General features: G+C 37.5%; 1 protein-coding gene across 4 annotated transcripts in view; it reads right to left on the bottom strand.

Annotated features, from left to right (window-relative positions):
• The window catches only part of DPY19L1 (dpy-19 like C-mannosyltransferase 1), an 89276-nt gene that overhangs the window by 57032 nt on the left and 7653 nt on the right, over positions 1 to 24591 (bottom strand). For 3 of the 4 annotated variants that reach the window (XM_045792877.2, XM_045792878.2, XM_087860910.1), the window contains exons 2-6: positions 13954 to 13978; positions 13229 to 13316; positions 9574 to 9711; positions 7538 to 7658; positions 6741 to 6834 (exon numbers count right to left, since the gene is read on the bottom strand). In XM_045792877.2, the coding sequence (XP_045648833.1) occupies positions 6741 to 6834; positions 7538 to 7658; positions 9574 to 9711; positions 13229 to 13316; positions 13954 to 13978 (466 nt within the window). Of the gene's footprint in view, positions 1 to 6740; positions 6835 to 7537; positions 7659 to 9573; positions 9712 to 13228; positions 13317 to 13953; positions 13979 to 24254; positions 24493 to 24591 lie in introns of those variants that run through there. The other variant, XM_087860911.1, reaches the window with a different exon arrangement.

Below are 24591 nucleotides of genomic sequence, written 5' to 3'. Positions count from 1 at the left end.
TCATTATCTCAGCAAATGACACTTAACCACACTGTTTGCTGCCCAAGTCTGACCCTAGGAGAGATGCATAACTTTCCTGTTACTCTGTTTCCTCAGAGTTACCTCTTAAGGTGCTAGATACATATTTCTTCAGTAAACAAATAATCTTAAGACTAAAATTTGAAAAAAAAAAAAAAGAGTGGAATCTGCAGAAGAAAAGCTTCAGATGAGTCCACTGAGAAAATATTTCCCAAATTGGTAAAATGTTAATAAAAGCTTTACATGATAGATAATATTATATTATTTTTTGTGCCTTTCGTAAATAGTAATCAAGAGCTAAGTTTTTTCCCAATAACTTATTTATTTGCTTCATTCAATTAAAAACTATCTTCTGAAAGCAGGCATTCTTCTAGGTGCCTTGCAAGAATTATTTTATTGTATTCTCACATAGAAGACAATGCCTCCTAAGTCATTTAGGTGTTCTCCCTTCTACCCAGGCACTTCTTAAAAATTCTATAATCTTGCATTCCAGTTAACTTATGAAACACTTTACTTCGCTATTACAACCCCGAAAAACCTTTGTTACATTAAATTTGCTTTTACATCCAAAGGCAAACCAAAGAACTGGCAGTCACTCTAAGTTCTTCCCACATCATTTATTCAAATTATATAAAAACTCAATGTTAACAGGTTCCACCCACGATCTGGAGCTCCCATACAGCTTTTTTGTCCTCCAATCTCAATCATGACAGCCTAGGATAGCCAGACAGCTAAGGAAAACTTCTAACATGGTAGGTAAAGACCGAAAGATTTAAAAAAGTGAACTAGAAGATACCAAATTACTTAGGGAAGGAAAAAAATCATTAGTATCTTCAGAGAGAAAAATATTGAATCCATGAAACAAAAATACTATTTTTTTAAAAAGGAACATTCACAGAACAAATGAAAATTCTTGAAAATTAGAAGATAACAAATGAAAAACTGAATAAAAGAGTTGGCAAAATAAAATCAACAAAATTTCCTAGATTGTAGAGGAATAATGATATTAAAAATGGGAAAATATATGAAAATTAGAGGATCAGGAAATGCAATATCCAAATAACAAAAGTTCTGAAAGCAAAAACAGAAGGAATGAAGTGAAGAAATAATCCAAGAAAATTTCCCTGAAATTAAGGGCATAAAGTGCAAGACTTTTGAAGCAATGTGTCACACGTCCAAGATAAAAAATGGGAACAGATCTACAGTGAGACATATTGTGAAATTTCAGAACCATGGAGACAAAGAGAAGGTTCTACAATCTTTCAGAAAAGGGAAGAAAAGGTCACACACAAAAGTTTAGGAATCCAAATAATTTAGGAACGCCTGAACAGCACCACGTGAAGCAACAATCGTGTGACACCTTCAAAATTCTGAAGGAAAATGATTTCCAATCTGGAGTTCAATACTCAGCAAAGCTATCAATCAAACATGAAGACAAAATAAAGACATTTTCAAATATACAAGGTCTCAAAAATTTACGTCCCATCCACTCATTCTCAAAAACTTCTAGAAGATGGACAATGTACCAGAGCAAAAAATAAACCAAGAAAGAGGAATACATAGAATATGGCATAAGAGATCCCATTATAAGAGAACAATGAAAGAACTCTGGATAGTGAAGGAAAATGCCAATGTGACAGATAAACACCAAACAACAGAAAGCAGTCAGTCCAGAACCAAGCACTGACTCACGCCCAGACCCTCATGTTTTATTTAACCTGAGAATAATGCCCCAGTGAGCCTGGACCAGACTGTTGTCAATATTTTGTCTTGGCTTCTACATGTCTTACTGTTGGCGTCAGCTAAAGACACTCATTTCACCTGCAGAAATTATTCTGCTTTGGTATGCTCTTGAGAGCCAGGGTACACAGTGGTGAATTTGGAAACAGAGGACAACTCTTCCCCCTCACAATATTTCTGCTGGACATTCAGGACCAGGACCACACTACATTTCTTCCAGACCTCCCTGCCAAATGAGTCCTACATCTATCCTAAGACTAGCTCATGACCTTGCTTACTAATGCCCTATGGAGTTGGGCCCCTAATTAAAAACCCATTTATGATTTCTGAGGCCCAACCACAGATAATTACAAAGGTTTACCTGACAGGCCTCACTGAGACAGCTACCCTCCCCACGCAGACGTGGTTCATGGCCAGCACAATGCAGTCTCTGAGGACTCAGGATGCCCTGGCCAGTCATGCCCTTCACATCTTTACATTCCTAACCCTAGCACCTTTATTCCTAGGTCTCTTTATCTGAGACTTTGGGCGGAGGTCCCCTTACGGAAGGGTAAGAGGGGGCAACCCTGAAGACATTTTTCCCCAGTCTGACTCAGTATCCAGTACTTTTCCATTCTAGCCATCCCCCCCCCACCTTCCCCCCTCCCACTTCAGGGTCCATAAAACTGCTGGCGCCTTTTGTTCAGGGCTTCCTCAACAGTGAGATGACCTCCATGTCTGCACTGATTCCTCAATTCTCAACCAAGGCACTGTTCCATGGGGGGAAATGGACTAGGGGGAGTCTGTTTTCTCCAGTTTTAGAATCTTATTACACCATCACAGTAAGTAATAAAAGGCTAAACTCTTTCGCTTTTGGCTTGCTGTTTTAAATGACTACTCCAATACCTGGCAGCTCAACTCCCTCTCCTACCTAGCTCGGCTGAGCTCCTAAAGGTCCCTGAAGGCTCCCTCAGGGAGCCCTCCTCCCTGCAGAAGAGAGACTTACACACACCAGGTCTTAAGCAACTGGCCTCCAGAAACTGCTTGTAGCTGACACATGTCAAGGCATCTTATGAAATAAATAACTGTAATTATGCATTAACAACACGGCTTTTAGAAAACAATTAACAACGTGTGTTTTATTTTTAAAAATACCAAAATACTGAGAATTCCAGAAGAAGAGGTACAACAAGAATAGGCCGTGTTTGCACAAACATCTGACTTCATCTCTTCAAGTCAGAGCTTGGCAGCCCAGCCCCATTTCACCATTTGGCTGTGTTTTCTATTTTCTCTTCCACTTTCATTTTTTGTGAAATGGACTGGCTTATCTGACTTCAGAAAACTTATATCTTACTATTTTAAAAGAAATATACTTCTGGAGTAAAAATGTCATACTCAATCTGCCTGTAAATTTATATAATACAACTTATAAAAAGAGTCTAACCACAATTATAGATATCCTCCTCTTTATTCTTAACCCACATGTTAAGAAGTCTGCAGCTTCATCCCACTTTATAAAGTTCGAAGGGTGACAAAACTATCAAGGAAGAAAACAATAAGAACTACCTAGCAATATGAGACCTCTAAAAATACTCAAGTCAAGAACTCTTTAAAATATGATGAAAAAGACTGATAGAAAAGAAGTGACAGAAGACTTTATTCAACACAATATAAACCAGGATCTCCACTGGAATCTAATTTACACACCCGCCCTCAAGGCACAGTGCAGTACTCAAGGCTCCCTGAATACAAGGAGCTCTATAATGTAGGAGAACTCGATGCTCATTCGGGGCTGGGAAGAAACGAGTTTAGGATGTGTCCGGATAGAGCTAAAGTGATTATTCAAGGGTAAAAAAAAAAAAAAAACACTCGCAAACAAAGCAAAGGGAGAGCTAGAGAAATGAAAACGTGTGCCACCAATGCAGTGGCTACATCCAGACACAGCCACATAAGGCAGACCACTCCGGGGGGGGGGGGGGGGTCCAAGGGTCAAGGACACAGAAAGGGGCCAACTAGAGTCCAGAGCAGTCAAATGGGTGAAGTTGAAACAGGCTGCAACCCTTGGAGCTAGGAAGAGAAACCAAAAACAGCTACCTGGAAAGGCTCAAATGCCTTTTTTTTTTTTTTTTTTTTTTTTTTTGAGAGAGAGAAAGAGTGTGAGAGGGAGCAGGAGGAAAGGACGAAGGGGAGAGGGAGAGAGAGGATTGTAAGCAGGCTCCACACCCAGCCAGCACAAAGCCAGACTCAGGGTTTGATCTCACAACCATGAGATCATGACCTGAACCAAAATCAAGAGTCGAACGCTTAACTGACTGAGCCACCCAGGCGCCCCAAGACTCAAATGCTTTTAAGGCAAAGTCACTCCCTCCTGCTACCCTAAACAATGGTCTACAGATTTTTTTTGACACTCCAACTACAAAAAATGAGACTTTACACTATAACTCAGCACATGTACGCGTAGACGCGTATCAACAAATAGAAATTTCTCTAAATAACACCTATCTTACAAAGTGCTGTATACTCTGTTATTTATGTTTATAATCTTTACTTTTTCATGTAAAAAAACAATCCTAGGCCAAGCCCACTAAAGTGATTCTAAAATTACCTTGCAGTTTGACACACAGTATGCTGAAGTAGTCACCAGCTAACTTCGATGACGGGAAAAGTCAAGGGTCTCATGAGATCATAGTTCAGCTTGAATCCTGGCCCTCTATTGGTTAAACTTCTCATTTCCCTCACTGGCTTTGGAATAGTCTCAGACCAGCCAAGCTCATTCATCAACCAGCCCAACCCACTTCTTCAGTCTTCATCTTCTACAACGGCCCTTAATAATCTGCATCCTAGCAAAGCTGATCCGCTTTCTACATCCCAGGATGTCCACCTTTGCCTCTCCCTGGGATTCTTTTCTCCCCAACATACCCAAAACGCTCTGACCCTCTAAAACACAGTTAAAGCAACCCTCCACACAGAACAAATATCTCCTGCCTCCAGCATTATAAGCACTTTATCCTTGCTGTCTGTCTACCACTGACACACAGCCAGCACCATCTCCCACTCCCACTCCACCCGACCACAAGCTTTCAAAACCCAAGCATGCCATCTCCAAAAGAAGCCACTTGGTCTGTACTTTATGTTGCTTGGACAAATGGCACACGTATCTCCTATGCAGGGAGAAAACTGCTGTCTGGGGACTGTTGGGGCTGAAGACCAAGAAATCTCAGGTCAGGGCCCAAACCACCCAGAACCTCTCAGTCAAAACCAGAACATCATACTCTCCACAGCAAATGTTGTACCTTTGGCCTTTGAAACGATGGTTATAACAAGCATGATAAGAAAATGATACTAAATGGGGCGCCTGGGTGGCACAGCGGTTAAGCATCTGCCTTCGGCTCAGGGCGTGATCCTGGCGTTCTGGGATCGAGCCCCACATCAGGCTCCTCCGCTATGAGCCTGCTTCTTCCTCTCCCACTCCCCCTGCTTGTGTTCCCTCTCTCGCTGGCTGTCTCTATCTCTGTCAAATAAATAAATAAAATCTTTAAAAAAAAAAAAGAAAAGAAAATGATACTAAATACTTAATAAATGTTTAGAAATTCTTCTCTCAATTTCAATTCTTCTTTCAAAAAAGCAGCATAACTATAGATCAGCAATTTCGCAACACTGCCATGTTCCATATTTTAACTTCTCTTACTCAAAATCAAATCTCCCAAATGCAGTAAAGCTATCCACTAGTACTTAGCGGAATGATAAATTCCCCCCCAAGATAGAGACCTTTGGCTCATCATGATACAAGGCACACTGGCCTTGCTCTCTTTCAAGTCAGCTTCCTCTTCTGATTACCATATACTTTTGGTTATCTGTGTGTCTTGTTCCAAAAACAAAATTTTCCACCTCATCTTTTAATCATGCATTTTCATTTCAGTCTCCCCCAGTGACATAATTAAAAGAACTTTCCTATAGCTAAATCAGAAATATTAGCATCAAAGTATCTTAAATCTATATGCAAATATACTCTAAATTGATCTTCTAATAACTTCTTCATTTTACAAATATTTATCAAGTAACCGTTATCTGCTCAAACACTGAGCTAGGAATGCAGCAGATCTCTGAGGTACTAAACTGAAAATGCCATACTTCCAAAGCAAAGATATGGGATAGTAGCAGATTCAAACTCATTAACCCAAATGGAAAATAATATACCTATGCTCACACTTCTGTACTACAAGAAATCAGTAAGCAATAAAAAAAGAAAATTCTAAAGATACTCTCAAGGTAAAATAGTTCAAACAAGTATACAATGTAACAAACTGTCAAAAAAAAAAAGAAAAAGAAACATAAAAACCCTTTAAAAATTTGTCAATCCTGGGGCGCCTGGGTGGCATAGCGGTTAAAGCGTCTGCCTTCGGCTCAGGGCGTGATCCCGGCGTTATGGGATCGAGCCCCACATCAGGCTCCTCCGCTATGAGCCTGCTTCTTCCTCTCCCACTCCCCCTGCTTGTGTTCCCTCTCCCGCTGGCTGTCTCTATCTCTGTTGAATAAATAAATAAAATCTTAAAAAAAAAAAAAAATTGTCAATCCTTTTAGTTTAAGGAATATTGCTGGACTATGAAGTTAATCAGGTCAAATATTAAATATCTGTTTAGAATATATTTCCATTTTAATGTCAGCAAAATAGAGTCATTAACACCATTTGATAATGAGTGGTCCTTTCCTTATATTTTATGTAAACAATATACTGCTTATGCTCAAAAGCCTGTGAATATTTAAAATTTATCCAATATCCCCACCATTCTCTATTTAAGCATCTAAAATTATTTTAAGTTTGGCTGACTATGCCAATGGTGAAATCATTCAAATGGGAAAGAATTTTGTATCTATAAGCAGATGTATTAGAAATAACATTGTTATAGAACTGAGCTGCAAGTTCATCTTTACCTCACTATTTTTATTATTTTAGTACATAGTATTATAACACATACCAATATATTCTCAATGAATGGTCTTACCTTAAATATGTGCCATATATGAAGAATAATGCCATCATTAGTCCATTTAAAATAAAAATTACAGCAACATAAAAGCAAGCAGGATCTCCCAATCCTTTAAAAATAAAAAAAAAAAAGCATATGTTCTAACTATAAATTACTTTGTGTGTCTGGCAATTTATATTAAAATGTGCTTATTTTGAAAATGGCACAGATATATTAAATGGTTGCCTTGGTTCCCATATGAACACGTGACACTACTGCCGAACAAAGATGAGAACACGACACTAGCTGCGGTGGTTTTTAAACAGGGCTGCCAATTCATGGACACGCCTCCTGTAGAGATACAGGGGTCTCTGCTCCTCTTTTGAGCCCAGCTGGGCTTGTGACTGCCTCAACAGATGATGGCAGGGACCCTACCATGTGACTTCTAAGGCTAAAAGAGGCCAAGCAGTGTCTAACTTGGAGCCCATGAAAAGCCTGACTACCCGGAGGTACTATGCTATACAAAAGCCCAGGGGGCATGGAAAGGGCATTATGTAGGTGTCCCAATTGACAGTCCCAACGGAGCCCAGCCTCGCAGGGACCTCAGCCCAGGAGCTAGAATGTAAGTGAAGCAGTCTCCAATCAATTTCAGTCTTCCCAAGCCACTTGAGTCTAGCAGAAGCCTCCGACATGATGGGAACAAACCAACCCTACTATCCCCTGCCCGAATTCCTCACCTGCAGAATCCATAAGCATAATAAAATGGTTCTTTATATCACTAAGTTTAATGTGCTCCTACAAATAACTGGACAATATCATGGAAAGAAACTTGCCTTCACAGCTTTCAATAGGACTGAGTCCTTCTCCTCTGGTCACCGTCCAACATATCTTGGTTTGAAGACCAATCAAGTCCATTATTTTGGTATAAATCCGGTACCAGCTGGCTAAGATTACCTATTTTTTTTTAAATAGAGACTTTTTTTAGATTTTTTAGAGAAAAGATATTATCATCAACAGTTTCATTACTAGAATATTTTTGAGATATTTTGATAATTATCAAATTTTCCTTTCCTCTACCATCTACTTAGCTCCCTTTAAATCTAGTAAAATAAGCCTTACAATCCCCTACACAGATTCTTCATTGGTCAGTCTTCAACTCTCCCCCCATGGGTAAGAATAAAATATATAACATGAAACACAAGATTTATATTTTTCAAAAGGTATAATATTCTACTAAGGTACACAAAAGAAAACTTGAACAAATAGATACTCTGTTTTCTTGAGTAGATCTAATTTCTCAAGATGTGAATAGATAAGAGTATTTCTATACAGAAAAAATATATACAGGTCATACACAAAGTTAAAAGGCAAACAAAAGGCTGGGAGAAAATGTTTACCCAGATAGCATGGTATTAATATCCAGCATGTAATAAATGAGCTCTTATAGAATTTCAACAGAAATATAGACAAAAGGCATAAGCAATTACTTTTAAAATTAAAAATACACTTTTAATGTAAGCATGGAATGAAATACATATATACACACATATATAGCAATGAACAAAATATATCATGTGATTTTAATTTTTTTGTCTACCAAATTGGCAGGGATTCAGGCAAACAAGCATTTTCAAAAACACTGCCAATGGTAATTTTGATTAGTATACTCTATCGAGAAAGCATTTTGGCAACACATACCAAAATCATTAAAGTATATACTCTGTTGAACTAAACAGTTCCACATCAACAAATTCATAGTTTTAAAAATATAAGGATATGTACAGAGATTTAGCTTCAAGGATGCTTATGGTAGCTTTAGACTATTTTAAAAGTTGAAAACAATGAATATTTTCACAAAAGATGGACTAAATAAATAATGGGAAATTGTATATACATATATATAGCCACTAAAACTGATCCTGAGGAAGAAAAGATGACACAGGAAAACTGTTATAAATATTCTAAAAGACAAAAAGCACTTATTAAAAAAAATATTTGCTGTGTGATCCCGTTTCTGTAAAGGTAAATGTGCACATGGTCATAGAACGTACTCAATAAACAGTACATTAGTAAACCATCACTGAACCTTGGTGGTTGTCTCTATCTCCATCTCCTCATTAATCAATCGGCTATTTCACCAATCTGGGTGGAAGCTGGACTTCTCTCATTCAATGGGAAATGCCTGAGAGCCCCGCTAAGTCCAGGTACTGAGCCTGGACTTGAGATCCCCAGAGTCCAAGGCAGCCAGGGCCCTGGCACGAGCACGTGCTGTCTAGCAACATCAGCGAGCTAAGAAGGGGGAGTCACGCGGGCAGTGTGTTAACAGATGACCCTCCTATCAAGTCAAGGAGGATCTCGCTGCAGAAGTTACATCTCAACTTGGCCCTGGACAATGCTTAGGGATGTGTCAGATGAAGGCAGGGATGGTAAAGGAGAGACCAAAAAAGTTACTGATATCACTGCCTTCCTCCCTCACCTCCTGTGTGGACACACCTCTCCCCTACTCCACCCAAAAAAAGAGCATTCGATTAAGTGAAGAATCCCAGAGAGGGAAGAAACATTATTTGGCAAATGACATGTAATGGTGCTTCCTTGCTGTAATCCCTACAAACACACCGAATCTAGATAGTTTTCAATTTTTCTAGACCATGCAATCATAACAGTTTCCATGAAATCAGTTAAAGCCCACCAAAATTAATAACAATCTTTTTTCCATATTCCTTTCCAAGGAAAGATACACATCTTCTTTAAAAAATGAGATGAAATATAATATATGGAATTACACCTCACATTTAGAATCAGCATTTAATGCAAATAACACTTTAAAAAAGTAAAAAACAAAAAAATCACAACTGAAAAAGTAACTTACCTCAGGGTAAAGATTGAACCTTTTTAATGTATTAATAACAAGGGGGTATTCAGTCAGTTTATCATTCATAATCATCCATACTCCATTCAAAAATGAGGGTGCTTCCACAATAGTCTTAAAGTAAGAATAATACAGTCCCTGAAACAAGCATATGTTATAGTTATATTAAAAAATGCATAATTCCTATGCCTCTTACCAGCTTAAAAAAACTTAAATACACTGTTTTTGAAAAACAAAGCAATCAAGCAAGTAATAGCTACAATTATTCTCATGGTTTCTGATCACTAATACAATCTTAGGTTATAAAAAAAGAACTACATATTTTAGTATAATCTTGTCTTAATTAAAATAATTGAACAAAATATCTCAAAAATAGTTTCAAAACATTTAAAAAGTAATATACATAACTCAGACAACATATGTAACTTAAGAAAACTCCATATCCCATACTAATTTAAGTGTTAGAAAAGGCTATCTTATGAACAGGGCAAGTGAGTGGTTAACTATGGAATTTAAATTACCGTGACCCAAGAAATCTCCCCTAGCCAAAAATGTTTCCCCCTTACTGCTTATTTGAATCCCCAAAATGGTGCTATCAGTCATCTTTCCTCCAGATTTACACGTAAAAATGCAAATATATTAGGAAGGCTACATGTTGATATATTACATATAAGTTACATTCAGATGACAACTAATTTTACAGACTATTTTCCTTCCTTCCAGCTCAGAAAAAGGTAAGAACCCTGGAGGACGGGGGCTGTGTGGATTGGGGGTGCGGGGGGAGGGAAGGACAGTAGTGGTACTCTCATTTTGAGGGAATTAGGACAGATATTGAGGTTGGAATAATACATGGACCAAAAAATAAGCAAGTACCAGTACTTGCTCCCCTCGAGAGGCAGTGTAAGTGGCAGTACTGGCTGCGACAGATGAACACAGGAAACAAACTTCACCTTCTATACGATTTTGCCCACAGCTGCTCTAGTAGCCAGCACCCACGAGCTATCAAACTCCACACCGGATTGAAGGCTCATAAATATGAAAGCGATTTGCATACCCAATATTAATTGAAAAGGAAAAAAATGGTTCTTGATATTATGGTGTTTAGCTTTCCTATCGCTATTTTTTAAAAATATTTCCTACTGTACTAGGTTGAATAATATCCACCTGAATTTCATATCCACTGGAACCTAGAAATGTGAACCCATGTGGAATTAGTTCCTGGCAGATGTAGTCAAATTAAAATGAGGTCATCTAATATAAATGGTACCCTTACAATAAGAGGGAAACTTAAACACAGAGACAATGGGAAAAGTGCCCCATGAAGACAGAGGCAGAGAGTGGAGTGATGGTGTTTCCGATGCCAGCAAGGCATACCAAGGATTGCCAGAAACCACAGGAAGCTAGGAAGAGGCAAGGAAGAATTCTCCCTAGAGCCTTCAGTGAGAACATGGCCCTGCCAACACTTTGATTTGAGACTTCTAGCCTCCAGAACCCTGAGAGAATAAATCTCTGTCCTTTAAGCCACCTAGTTTATTATACTTTTGTTATGGCAGCTGTAGAAAACCACCACGACCTATCTTGTTTTGTAGGTTTCTTAGAATCGTGTAAACATCTTATTTAATTATAAAATGAAAAATTTTAAATCCCTAAATATCAAAATAAAAATAAAGGAATTAACTATCAAGCTGGAAGAAGATTTCAAAAGGCTTTAAGATATAGTAATTCTACTGTACATCCCCAATGGAATATATTCTAAAGTCAAAAAGAAATACAAGGAAGTCTTAAAATGTTTTCAATCATCTTACTTTGAATAATACCTTTGGTACTTTTATTCCACAAAAATAAGGAATATGAAACCAAGATTCTTGGGCTAACGGTAAAGATACAAATTTAAAACAAAGTAAGGAAAAACCATCTAATCCTAAATTTGAATTTTAAAATATGAATATAAATAAATAATTTAAAAATTGTTTCTTAATTCTGTTTACTAAAAAGGCTTAGACACAATGGCCAATCTAGTATCAAATACAGTTGACTGTAGAACAACACAGGTTTGAACTATGCAGCTTCACGTACACACTGACCTTTTTCGATAAATAGAGTATGGGACTGTAAATTTATTTTCTCTTCCTTATGACTTTCTTAATAACATTTTCTTTTCTCTGGCTTACTTTGTTGAAAGAATACAGTATATAATACATGTAACATACAAAATACATGTTAATCGACTGTTTATGGTATTGGTAAGGCTTTCGGTCAACAGTAGGCTATTAATAGTTAAAACTGGGAGGAGTGAAAAGTTATATGTGGATTTTGGACTGCACGGGGGTCAGCACCTGTAACCCCTTGTTGTTCTAAGGGCCAGCTGTAGTAGCAATAAACATCTCTAGCACCAAATCTGTGGTCTCTAAATACCATTTGCCACTGAAAGCAATTAGGGCTCCCTGGATGATTCCAGGTCTGGAAAGGAAATGTCTTAATGGTACCAGAGAGTAAGAAAACTACAGAATACTAGTGAATACTAATGAATAATAATGTGTCCGAGGGGAGCAGAGTCAACTGTAAGGGCTCTCACCAGCTAAGACAGGTAAGTTCACAAAACATGCTAAAATCCATCAGATCATAATGATATACTCCAAAAGAAGGAATTCCATTGGTTACCAAAAGAAAATGCTAGGAAACCAACTCATTTTTCTAGAAAGTGGTAATTAAAAAGAAAAAAATCAAGCATTCACCTGTCTTACCTATATGAAGTGTAAGAAGATCATAGAAACTAAATAAATATTATGGGAAAATTCTTCTTTATAGAAGAATTACAGTTAACAAACACAGGGGAAAAATAATACAATAGATAAATCACCATTTGGTAATCTTAATGAACTAACTGATCTAGGCTAATGGCTAGGCTATAATGGAAGGACCAACATGACAATACCTAAAGCTACCGATCAATCTTGACACTGCAGAAAGTGAGACAACCAGATACGGTGCGCCTCTTTGTACGGTACAATAAATGCACACCACTTATGAAATATTCCTGCCAAAAAAAAATTAAGCCTTCAGCTATCGAGTCTCTTATCTATCCATTTTCAGGAAACTTCAGGACAGGGGAATATAGTCAATAACATGAATTTACCAGGGGTACTTCTATAAGACAAATAACCTGGATTCTTCAATAACTAAACAGCAAAACAATAAAAATGGGAAGTGGAATTTATAGATTAAAAGACTTAAGAGACACATCAACTAGATGCAATGTACAGACATGTTTTGAATCTGGATTCAAGCCTACCAACACACAAACTATAAAAAGAAAACAAAAAGCCAATTGGTCATTTAAATACTGATTGATACTTACTGATATTAAGTGATCGCTGTTCATTGTTTTCAAGTGTGCCAAGAGTACTGTGGGTAACAAAAAATTCCTTTCTTTTGAGGTACATACAAAAGTTTTTACCGATGAAATGATATAATGTCTGAGCTTTCCTATGTGTGTAGGTGTATACAAAGGAAAAATGGCCGTGTCACCGGTTGTTGAAACTGAGAGATGGGCAAGGAGAGGTGTCTACTCTTTCTATTTCAGAACATCTTTGAAAATTTCCATGAAAGAAAGCTTAAAGATTTTAGATCCCGAAAATATCACATAAAAACTAACCATTTCAGTGCGAAAAGCCATCTCCCTTTCCAATGTTGAGAGGTGAGAAAAGTGACGATCATTTTCAAAGAGATGTGTTATATGGCTCCTGCAAAAACAAAAGGGTAACCAGCCAAGTGTTGACGCTTACACTAAGTACTATTTTTAAAAGAAACTCTAAAAGCAAAAACAAAGGTATCTAGCAACTTGCACATAATTTTGTAATAAAATTCAAATACAATGGTATCTATATCTATTTTTCCACTCCGTATGTCATAACATTTCTACTAAAATTTCTAATAGAAAACACATTCAAATTAGATTTTAAAATTAGAACAAACCAGAATAACAATATTTTAAGTGAAGTACAATAAAATTATAAATTGAACTATAAATGTCATTGGGTTACCATTTCAGAAATGTCTGATTAATGAAATTCATATTTCACGCTATCCAGAAGATTAAAAAAATTAATATTCCTCTCAACGTGAATACTATATTAACATTAAGTGAAATAGAGTCTCAAATATAACCTCTTTAATAATGGATCTCTTTTTTCATTAAAAAATTACATTATTCTGACCTTGATTTATCAATTAAACTACTTTTTCAGACTATTGTGTTGCATGTAGTAATATCCATTCATCCTTATCATACTGAAATTATTTCTTTATATATACAGGAAATAGCTTTGGTGAGCTGTAAACATCTGCATAAAATATACCAGAGGAAAAAAACAATCTTACCAGTGCAACACTGCTGCAAAGGCAGCTGAAAAAAAAAAAGAAAGAAAGAAACTTAAATTACTATGTTAGCGTAAAGAAATGTTTTCACTTTATAGAAAAGCATTATAAAGATAAGCATTTGGGATGTGTAATGTTGGACTCTTGGCAATTGGGGAAAAAAGAGTGACTCTTTGAAAGAGACCCCAGGGCTATGCTTAAAATCCAACAGCCTGGATTATAAAAGAATTAGGCATATCTCTACAAATTTCATTCATTCATTCATTCAACAAAATGGGGGCCTATTATTTGCCAAAAGCTATACAAGGAACCCTCAGAGGGAAACTTCCACAAACAGAACTGCCAGAGGGACAGAACCAGCAGTGAGAGGTAACTCTGGAATAAAGAAGTATGGCGACCTCATGGCGCAGGACTGGGGATGAATGAAATGAGTCCACCGCTTCTTAAATATCGTTGCAATATCTGCATTTTTATGATAAATTTTACTATTTTTTAAAACAAATTTAAAATGAAATAAGTAAAGACAGAAGGAAGAGGTGGAGGGCTTGTTGATGCAAAACAAGCAAACATTTTAGAATCTCTAAAAATAAGAAAGAGTTTTACTGGAGGCCAAGTTAGGACAGCTGCCCAGGAAACATGCTCTTCACAGGGAAGAAAGTACTTTGGAGAATAAACAGTTTTTACAGGGTTATATACTTTTCTACATCTTGTAAAAGCTCAAAAGATTATAGATTAGCATACAGGCAGGCAACCCAGGTTTTAATGTCAAGGAATGCAGGGAGAAGAAGCATTGATCAATATCTTAAAGACAAGATGGTTTTCCTTTAGGCTACTCATTTACAAAGCAGGTGTATAATGTATGCATGGCAGGCCATAAATCAGGCTTTTGGTTTAAACCAAGTTTATGTACAGTCATGCTGACTTAGAAAGAAATCTAAAATGACTTCCCTTATATCTCAGGCCTTTAGAGTTTTTTTCTTTCGTCAGGGTAAAAGGAAGAAAGAAAAGGTAAGGAAGAGAAAACAAGCTAATAATAAAATCAGTCTCATAGGAGAATCAATAGTTGCTTTATGCCCAAGTACAAAGAATATATTAAGATGAATCCAGAAAATATCAATTTTCTTAAGCCACAAGATTCATCTTATTGCAGGCTTCTGATTAAATAACTAATAAGGAACTGAACTATGAAAATGCTCTTAGAAATGAAAACCAATCTAGATCTTATTGTCTTATTCTTAAAGAAGTATTTATATTTTTAAAAAATAAAAAATTTTTACCTAGGAGATATTAATGGTTATACAAGACAAAAGTCACTCTTTCTAGATCACTACAACTGCAAATATTTAACTAGGTTTGTCATTTGACATTTGCTTTTATGTGGTACTTTGACCTTTCAAAATTTTGATTTTTTCTTGTTGACAAATCTACTATCCATTTCCTTTTTGGTTTCTGCCGTTAAAGACTTCACTCTGCAATAATGAAGTTTGGGCTTTATTTTCTCAATAATCTTTCCTGTTCTGAATAAATGATTCTTCTCTCACAGACTGTAAATGCCATCTTTATCATACAGAACACCTGACACACATACTTTGGTAATCCCTTTGAGATTATAATTGGGATTTCATCATAAATTAATTTAGAAAGAATCCACATGTTAATGATATAAATCCATACGTTTATACCCATAAACATGGTATATACCTTCAATTACTCAACTTCTTTTTCAATTGCCTTGAAACAAAAATCCTATCAGTAGAATTAATATAATTACAGTTAATTCATATTTCTTAAGTCTTTCTTGTAAGCTTAACATTTTTTCTACTAAGATCCATGAAATCTTTTATTATACTTTATTAGATACTGTTAATGTATTTATTTTTGAAGTGTATTTATTTTGCAATGTATTTATTTTTTACTCCTTTACTAAACTATTATTAACTCGTATAGTTTTTTGGTTTATCATCTTCAATCCTCTATTTTGCATATTGTTTAAAAATGATAATTTTGCTCCTATTTTATAATTTTGCTGTTAGTTTCTTCTTCTCATTTGACAATAAAAATAAACCTCTAGAATAATACTAAGTAATTCCTGTAAAAGAGGGCACCTAGTCTTCTACTGACTTCAATGGCAATGCATTTCACATATGCTTTAAATTAGCCTTTAACCTTCACAATTCTAGAGTGATAAATAGGATTTTTCAAGGCCATCACCTCTGTACTTCCTCAGAATACCACAATTCCTCAGACGAACAAAGGTACCAAGTGGCCTTTGGTGCGTCTCTTTAATACAATCGCTAAAGCACTAAACAATTCTTAGAGTTCTGGGCATTTGAACAGAGCTCTTTCTTAGCCTCCAGGGTCAAATCATAATCTGCCCAGTATTTTTAATTCCTTTGCTCATTTCAATTTAGTAGTAATAATAATGAAGCAGCTAACATTTGCATTCTTATTATATGCCAGATACTTTTTAAGTGCTTTACCAGAACTAACTTGAGTAACTTGCGCAAGGAAACATAGTGAGTAGACAGAGAAAGGGAAGCTGAGCACAGGAACTCTTCCAAGAAAGCCATACACTGCATGGCCTCTAGAAGAGGATGGGGGGAGGGGGTGGTAAGACAAAAGCCAGGCTTTCCCTTACCCTAAAGTGTCTTATTCCCCTCCTTTTTTTTTTTTTCTTAAGATAAAAGGGAGGAAAAGTTGCAATTCATCTATTGACATAAGCAGTATATTTTATAGAAACTACTAATTTTTACATAAAAATGTAGGGTTAATGGGGCGCCGGGGTGGCTCAGTAGGTTAAGCATCCTACTCTTCATTTCTACTCAGGTCATGATCTCAGAGTGGTGAGATGGAGCCCTGTGTGGGGCTCCGTGCTGGGCGTGGAGCCTGCTTACGATTCTCTCTCCCTCTCCCTTTGCCCTTCTCGCCCCCTCCTCCAGCCCCCTAAAAAAGAAAAAAATATATAGTTATGCTTTAATTTATTCAAAATTGAAATACATGTGCATGTGTGTATATCTATATATGTCATTTGAAAATGAAAGCCTCAGAAAAGCAGATACTGCCTGTGATTTAAGTATATAGCCAGAAAATGACAAAAACCCCTAAAGGCACCCCTAAAGAGCTTTTCTTGATTTCTTGCCTACAGAAAAGATTATAAACGATTTTCTCTAAATTTAGTCCAGTGATTATCAACCCTGTCTACAGTCTTTTGGGAGTGTCACAAAATTGATAATCCTTTTTTTCCATTTTTCTACATATGCTATTTTTTGTCATTCTAAGGGACTGTGGTAAATATAGTGGGTTTTTTTTCCTTTTAATCAGAACATTAGAAGAAAAAACAAACAAACAAACCCAAACTTTCAAAAATCCAAGCCTATTCTGTAAGAAAAAAGTGTTCAAGGAAAGAAGGTTTGCTCTGTAATCTAATTCAAAAGATTGCAATCCTATGGCTGAGAATTCTGAAAGGCTTTTATGTTTTGCTGGAAGCACCTAAATTACAACACTCTGAGACTAAATTGGACACTCCTTCCACTTCCTGATTAAAGAAATTTTGTACCAGATTATATGTCACATTATATCAATTTTCAGTTTCATGGGATGAACAGCCTCTTTACTGAAAATTGTGCTTCTCCTGTTATTAGAATCTTGTTTAAACAAACTAGAATGTAACTCCCTGAGGGCAGAAACAGTGTTTTACTGAAGTTTAAACTGTAGTATTTATCACAAAGCTGAGCACGCAATTGAGCACAGAGCTCAATTCAAATGTTTGCTGAATTAATGGGTACAACCCGATACAATTAAGGAGAAAAATGAAATAATCTAAATCATGTCTCCATAATAAAGTTGAATGTGCTTTGATTGATGGATACACATATACACACTGATATGTATGTAATAGGTCTGTGGGGTTTTTTTTCCAAAAATCGAGTCCCCACTTACTTGGTGGAAATTAGACACCTCCCCCACCCCATCCCCACCCCATCTACAAGCAGCCTGGTGCTAAAATTTCCAGCCCCCAGCACAGCAGCAGGCAGTGGGGTGGAACCAACGCCCCCAGGTAAGATCCCCAAGATCCGCCCCAGCTCAGCTCCCTCTGACACCCCTCCTTCTAGCTGCAGCTTTCTAAGGCCAGTCTTGGCCTTTGTTCTTTTTCTCTGGATGGCCCCACACCGACAAGTCCAGTGCCTTGGGAATGTGAGAAGGGAATGCCCCCTGCCCCCACCCCAGTGCCTGGCCCACAGTGGTCAGCAGCAGGGGGGAGGGCAGGAGGAACAGAAAAGAAATGGGAGAGGGGGTTTTTCCACAGGTTCCACTCAATCCTCTGGGACTCTTAAATCCTATTCCCTCTCCACCCAGCACCCAAACCTTGTCTGCACTCACCTCCTCTCCCAGTTTCCTCCCTTCCCTCAAGTTTCCCCTCCTGAGAAGATGACTCTGAAGTCTTGGGCCCCTTTGTGGACACACCCCCATCCCCATCGGGACTGCTGGAAAGTAGAGAGCCCAGTGATTGGCATTTTTAAGATACCCAGCTCAGTTTCATGCACTCTAGTGCTGGAGACCCACTGTCCTTTCATTCTTCCTCCTGCTCAAGGGAGGAGAGCAAAAACTACGAAGCCAAGGTGGGCTGCCTCCCCCTCCGGCCCCCTGGGGTAAGCCACAGGAGGCTCTCCTGTAAGGCCAGCCAGCAGCACGTATTCCGGACCAGGAACACATCATCCCATCCGTGCTTCATTTTTCCCTTACATGGGTACTTCGTAACCAGTATTTGACTTGAAATTCAGAGCACCTTCAAACTCTCTCATTTGATTCTCACACAGCCTTGGGGGCACTTACTCCTATTTTACAAATGAAAAACTGGGCCTTCAAGAGGTCATTCCCCCAAAGGCACATAGTTGATAATTGGCAAGAACCACCTGGAGCCAGGTGGTTCTAATTCAAAAATTCCATTTCTTTCCACTGGGACAGAACTGCCTCCTCTCCCATTTGCTGGCATTTGATGACCTCATCTTCCAACAATATTTATATGGAAAACTGTATTCTAAGTCCAAAATGACTTGCAAAATTTAATACAATTTATTCCTAAATTGAGGTTAATCCATACTTAAAGCATTCTAAAGAGTTTTAGCCTTTCTAACCCTCAAGTGACAAATGACATAAAAAGAGGTTAAGGATGCTCCCCATAAATCTATTGGACAAGGTTTCCCAGTCAACCCTGACAAGTTCTATACTCAACCCCTTCCTAATATTACTAATCATTACTATCATTTCTTATTGTTCTCAAGGGTCTATTCAGAGTTTAAAAGTTTCTTTCCAGAAGGAAAAGGCACCAGTAAATAGTCTCCTTGTTCCACATCAACAATCCAATCTGGAGAATGAAGTCAGTTTCTAAATGTACAGGTTTAAGCGTCTCATCCCCTTGTTTGAAAAGTTCCATGACTTCCCACGGCTCAAACCATGGAGCCCACACTGGTCTGTTTTTCCAGTTAATCCCCACCACACATCCTTCCCGCTGGCTGCACTGGACAATAATCCCCTAAAATACCACGTGTTTTACGATGCTACGCCTTTGCTTCTGCCTGCCTGTAAACTCCTATTTCATCCTTCAAAGTCACAGGCATTCAAATTCGGCACTTTGTGAAGCTTATCCTGCCGCCCTTGCTAAAATACCTTTATTACAGCACCTGAAGAGCTAGGCATGCACATGACGGCTTCCTCTGCTAGAATGCGAAGGCCTTGAGGCTGAGCTTGTGTTTAATTCATCTTAATATCTACACCTCTTAGCATTATGCCTGGCACCTCACTGGGTTGAACTGTTAAATGATGACCACCATGTAAGAGAAACTACAGAATGTACTCAACTAAGTAAAAACCTTCATACCTAAAGATAGTATCGAAGCATTCCAAACTGCTCAAAGGGTTCCCGTGACATGAAGGTATATATATTACAATAAAACTAATATTGGAAGAAATCATATTTTCAGTCTATAGTACCTAGAATGAAACAGAGGCCAGTTTCTGTGTAGTGAAGTTACAAAGTGAAAAGACATTCTGTAGGACCCAGGTTAAGAAAGAGAAAACAGTCATGTATACCACAAGCTCAGCTCCTGTCTTCTTTCCAGCACCTAGATTTGTAAGTGTTCTAAAGTCAACAAGTATCTAAATGCCTACTAGCTGCATAACACATTTTCCTAGAAACCAACAACATTAAAGAAATATTAACCAACATCAAAAGTAAAACCTTTGAGAGATAAGATTCAGATACATAAAATAATGGCACTCAAGCAAAGGGCACAAAGTCTACGAACTGTAAAAAATTTGAAAAGGCAGATCAGTAATGACCTTCTCAAGGCAGGGTCTATTAAAGTGGGATGGGAGGGAGGACGGCTCAAGACATGATTACCATTTACGGTGGGTAGCCAGAAAAGACAGCTACAGTAAAGCTGTATGTGGCCTGGGCTCCAACATGAAAAAAAATTCCCATTATTAATACACAGTACAGAATATAAATAATGGCAATAACAAGGCAACATGTATTGAGGGCCTACTCATTATATATACAGTGTGCCGGGCTCTCAGAACTCCCTGAACACCAGGAAACAAGTTTAACAAATCTTCTCAACCAGTGGGGCCTGGAATGCTAAGAATGAGAGCACGAGAGTCCCTGGGGGCCAGTAACCTCCAGGCTTTGAAGACACCACTTACCCACTCCATGCCAGAATAGAAAATATTCTCATTTTCTATGTGTGCCATGTTGTGAAAAAAGTGGGGAAGCACTAAGCCACTCAAAAAAGAACCAAAGCAAGTTTCAGAGAATACAGCATAATGCAGTAATACAGAGTCATAGTGGTCTAAACCCTGGGGTTGCATCCGAATCATCAGTGGCACTAAAGAAAACTAGAGATACTTGAGTATTAATCCAGAGCCCCTAAATCAGAAACTCCAGGGATTTTTTTTAAAGGCTTTATTTACTTATCTGAGAGAGAGAGGGCACAAGCAGGAGGAGGGGCAGAGGGAGAGGGAGAAACAGACTCACCACTGAGCAGGGAGCCCAATGTGGGGGCCTGATCCCAAGACCCGGGGATCATGACCTGAGCAAAAGGCACACAATTAACTGACTGAGCCACCCTGGTGCCCCAGGATTTTTTTTTAATTCACAAGTGATTCTGATGTACAGTCAAGGTTAATTATCATTGGTACAAAAATGACTCGAACAAAATGTAGGTGGTAGTTCACAAAATTGAATGTGAGATTGGCTCTTCGTGTTCCAGGTGTCCTCCAGCAGTGATTGCATCACCCGAGAGCTTGTTAGAAATGCAGACTCTCGGGGCCCATCCCAGAAGCCTGACTCCAAATATACATCTTAACAAGGGCCCTCAGATGATATATAAACACTTTTAAGGACAATGTGTCAACATCGACAGCACCGTGGAATCACCTCAGAGCTTTGAACTTTGCTAGGTCCGGCACGGGGGTGATTCTAATGTTCTCCACGAGGGTTACTTAATCTAGGAGAGGCATATTAAGACTGCATTTGTGGGCCCCCACTCTCAAAGACCCCGATTCTTTCACCTGGGGCTTGGAAATCTACACTTACAGCAACTTTTATTAGGAAAAGGCAAATATTAGTTCAAAAGATACTCTGAAGGAGAAATTGTCAAAATCCTGACAGCAGAAAACAATGATTAAGAAAGGGAAAAAATTAAAAATAAAAATCAAGTCCTTTTTTACTTCCCCTGGCAAGAAAGTCACTCTTAAAAAGAAACAGTCCCTGGATTTTTTGACTTATAAGTTATTTAGCCTCTCAGAGCCTTATTTCTACCAAATGTGAATAAGCAGTTTTTACTCGGTTTTCTCTATTCCTTGCAATTAATGACCTTGTACAGCCACGACAATTACTACTAATACTTCGGACTTCACACTCTCCAACATGCCTGCCTGGTTATTTTCTGTTTCCATTTTGATCTTCCTGCTCCCCAAACTAAAAGTCTTTGTAGGTTTGGTTCTTTTGTTTTCTTTTTTATAGGGAGAAAAAAAAGAAAAGCACTCAATTTATTACTAGAAATATTGAGTCCTAAGAACCACGACTGCTTTAGAATTCAGTCATGTATGAAGACACTACTAGTAAGATCTAGAATTCAGGGATCTATGTGATTACAGCTGCAAGGCTGACTTTTAGTTCATTTGAATCTCCTCCATATTTTTGGCATTGAGCAAAATAATACCTCATAACAGGAAAAAATTAAGAAGCTCTCAATAACAATGACAATGTCTAATATCTGTTTATCAGTTGTAGTTTACAAAACACTTTCACATATTAAGCAAAAGATCCAGGAGTCCTTATGAGTCAAATATGACTCTTATTTTCCTAGAAGGTATAACGTCACATGATTGGGACGCACCAATACCTGGAAGAAAGCCTGGATTCTGTGACTCTGGCCACTGATGTCCTTTGGACTAGAAGCTCAGGCATGAAAATGTTAATAAGCACATTTAACCGAAAGACTGCATTCACATATGGAAGGAAATTCTTTAGAAATAATTTAAAAATCAAGGGCAAGGTCTTATTTTAAAATGAATATATGAAAACAGAGCATAGAAAATATATAACACTACCCTCAAAAAGAATATAATTAGGCTTCTAAACAGAGAAATATACAAAGTAAATTTTCACATTTTTAACCATTTATGCATATATAAATATTAAAGTAGGGAATACTTAATGGAACGATTACCCAGCAGATGGATTTTTAAAGCAATAAATTATAACTTCCTTTAAAATCTTATCCTCACATAATGTGAACACAAATATTTCTAAATCAAACAGTTACCTACATTAGTAATTTTCATAAAGTAACTTTCTCCTTATTGAAAAAAGGCATTTCAGTGTTCTAAGTACAAGTAGCTAGATAAATATAGGCCCAAAAGAATATGCTAGCCCATTAAATGCTTCTGAGCAATCATAGCAAAACTGAAAAACTTTAGTAAACCTAATGGAAAAAGTACAGAAGCTACATCTCTTCTTTAGAGGGGAAAAAAAGATCCACACATATACAATATAAACCCAGGCTATCAGGCAAGAGATTTCAACAAGTTCATTAATCAATAAACCATTCCAATTTTCCGGTTATGGATTCCCCCACAAATTGCACACTGCCCTTGGATGTCACAGTTTGCCCTACTCTTTAATGGTTAAGAAAACCAAGATACTGCTTATTACTATTTTACTCTGTTTTTATACTAATACCAACCAACCAACCAATCAAAAATAATTCAGAACCTAGTTGTTTTCAAGAAATACTTAAGAAAAACAAAATGGAGACTGACAGGTGGACCTTAAGGATGTAACAGAGTGAGTCCCCCAATTAATCAGAAGCCAGCAAAGTAGTGCTCTTGCCAAGAGATTTATCAGGTCTTCGAATATAGGAGGTCATTTTCCCATTAATGTGTCTTTTTTTAAAAAAGATTTATTTATTTATTTATTTATTTATTTATTTATTTATTTGAGAGAACTGGGAGGGCTGGGAGCACCTGGGCAGAGAAAGTCCTAAGGAGACAAGGTGATGAGCATGGAGCCCGAGGCAGGGCTCCACCTCACGACCCTGAGCTCTCCAGCTAAAACCAGGAGTGAAAAACCAACCAACAGTGCCCCCCGGGCGCCCCCCATTAATGTATCTTTGACGGTTTTTTGACAGTTGCCTAAAACTAGAGATCTGAAACCTACAATCTGACAGATAACAAGCCAAGAGACCTTAACTTCCATCTCAAACTTCCCCCTGTGAACTAACTAATGATGTCAGGCCATTCACCTGGCCTACTTTACTTTCTTCACATGTAAAATTCCAGTAACTAACCTTTCAGCACTAGATTTTTTACAATATTTCCATGGAGATCAAAGATGACAAAAGAATGAGAAATAAGGTCTTATTTAAGAAAAAAAAAACTTTTAAATGTAGTGGAAAACAGTGGCACTGTGCTAGTTACATAAGTACTTTATGATTATTATTAAAATGTGGAGAAAAGATTCTGAAGTTTGACAATTGAAGCACTGAAAAGCTGCATTACAAAAAGCAGTGATTATTGTTAGGAAGTAATAGACAAATCCAGTGCAGAGCAATAGCACTTTCGGAAAATTTGAGTTGAGGTCTATAAAAATATGACTAAAGCCTCACTCTTCTCAATATAACAATCTTCCCAAGTTAAAAATTTGTTAAGATGGCAATTTTTCAAGAGGAATTGGCCAAGTAATTTATAAACTCTGTTTAAGATACAGTTGGGTACTACTGTAAACTAGAAGAAAAACTCACCCCATCCTTGGTCAGTACAATCAGTCACAACAGAACTTCTGTGAGTGATCCTGGTGACTAGGTTATTATGTTAACATTTGCTGCTAGAAGTTAAAATTACAAAATGCTGCCCAAGCACTGTTCATGTGTAGTGACAAGACCTGAAAAACACAGCTGACAATTGGTTACTTTGGAAAGGAAGTCAAACACAAAGGAATAAGCCAGACAAATGTGAAGATATGTGAGCTGTTCATTTAAATGTATTCGGGGGGGGGGGGAAATAACAATGCTGAGAAAATAAATAGTATTGAAGGAAAAAAAAAGTTACAATAGCTGTAGATTTATGTACTCTAAAAAT

Source organism: Ursus americanus, chromosome 3 (assembly GCF_024610735.1).
Source record: "Ursus americanus isolate L20-20 chromosome 3, mUrsAme1.1.p, whole genome shotgun sequence".
Taxonomy (NCBI): domain Eukaryota; kingdom Metazoa; phylum Chordata; class Mammalia; order Carnivora; family Ursidae; genus Ursus; species Ursus americanus.
Note: the sequence above shows the minus strand (reverse complement) of the source record. Positions and strands in the feature narration are given on the sequence as shown.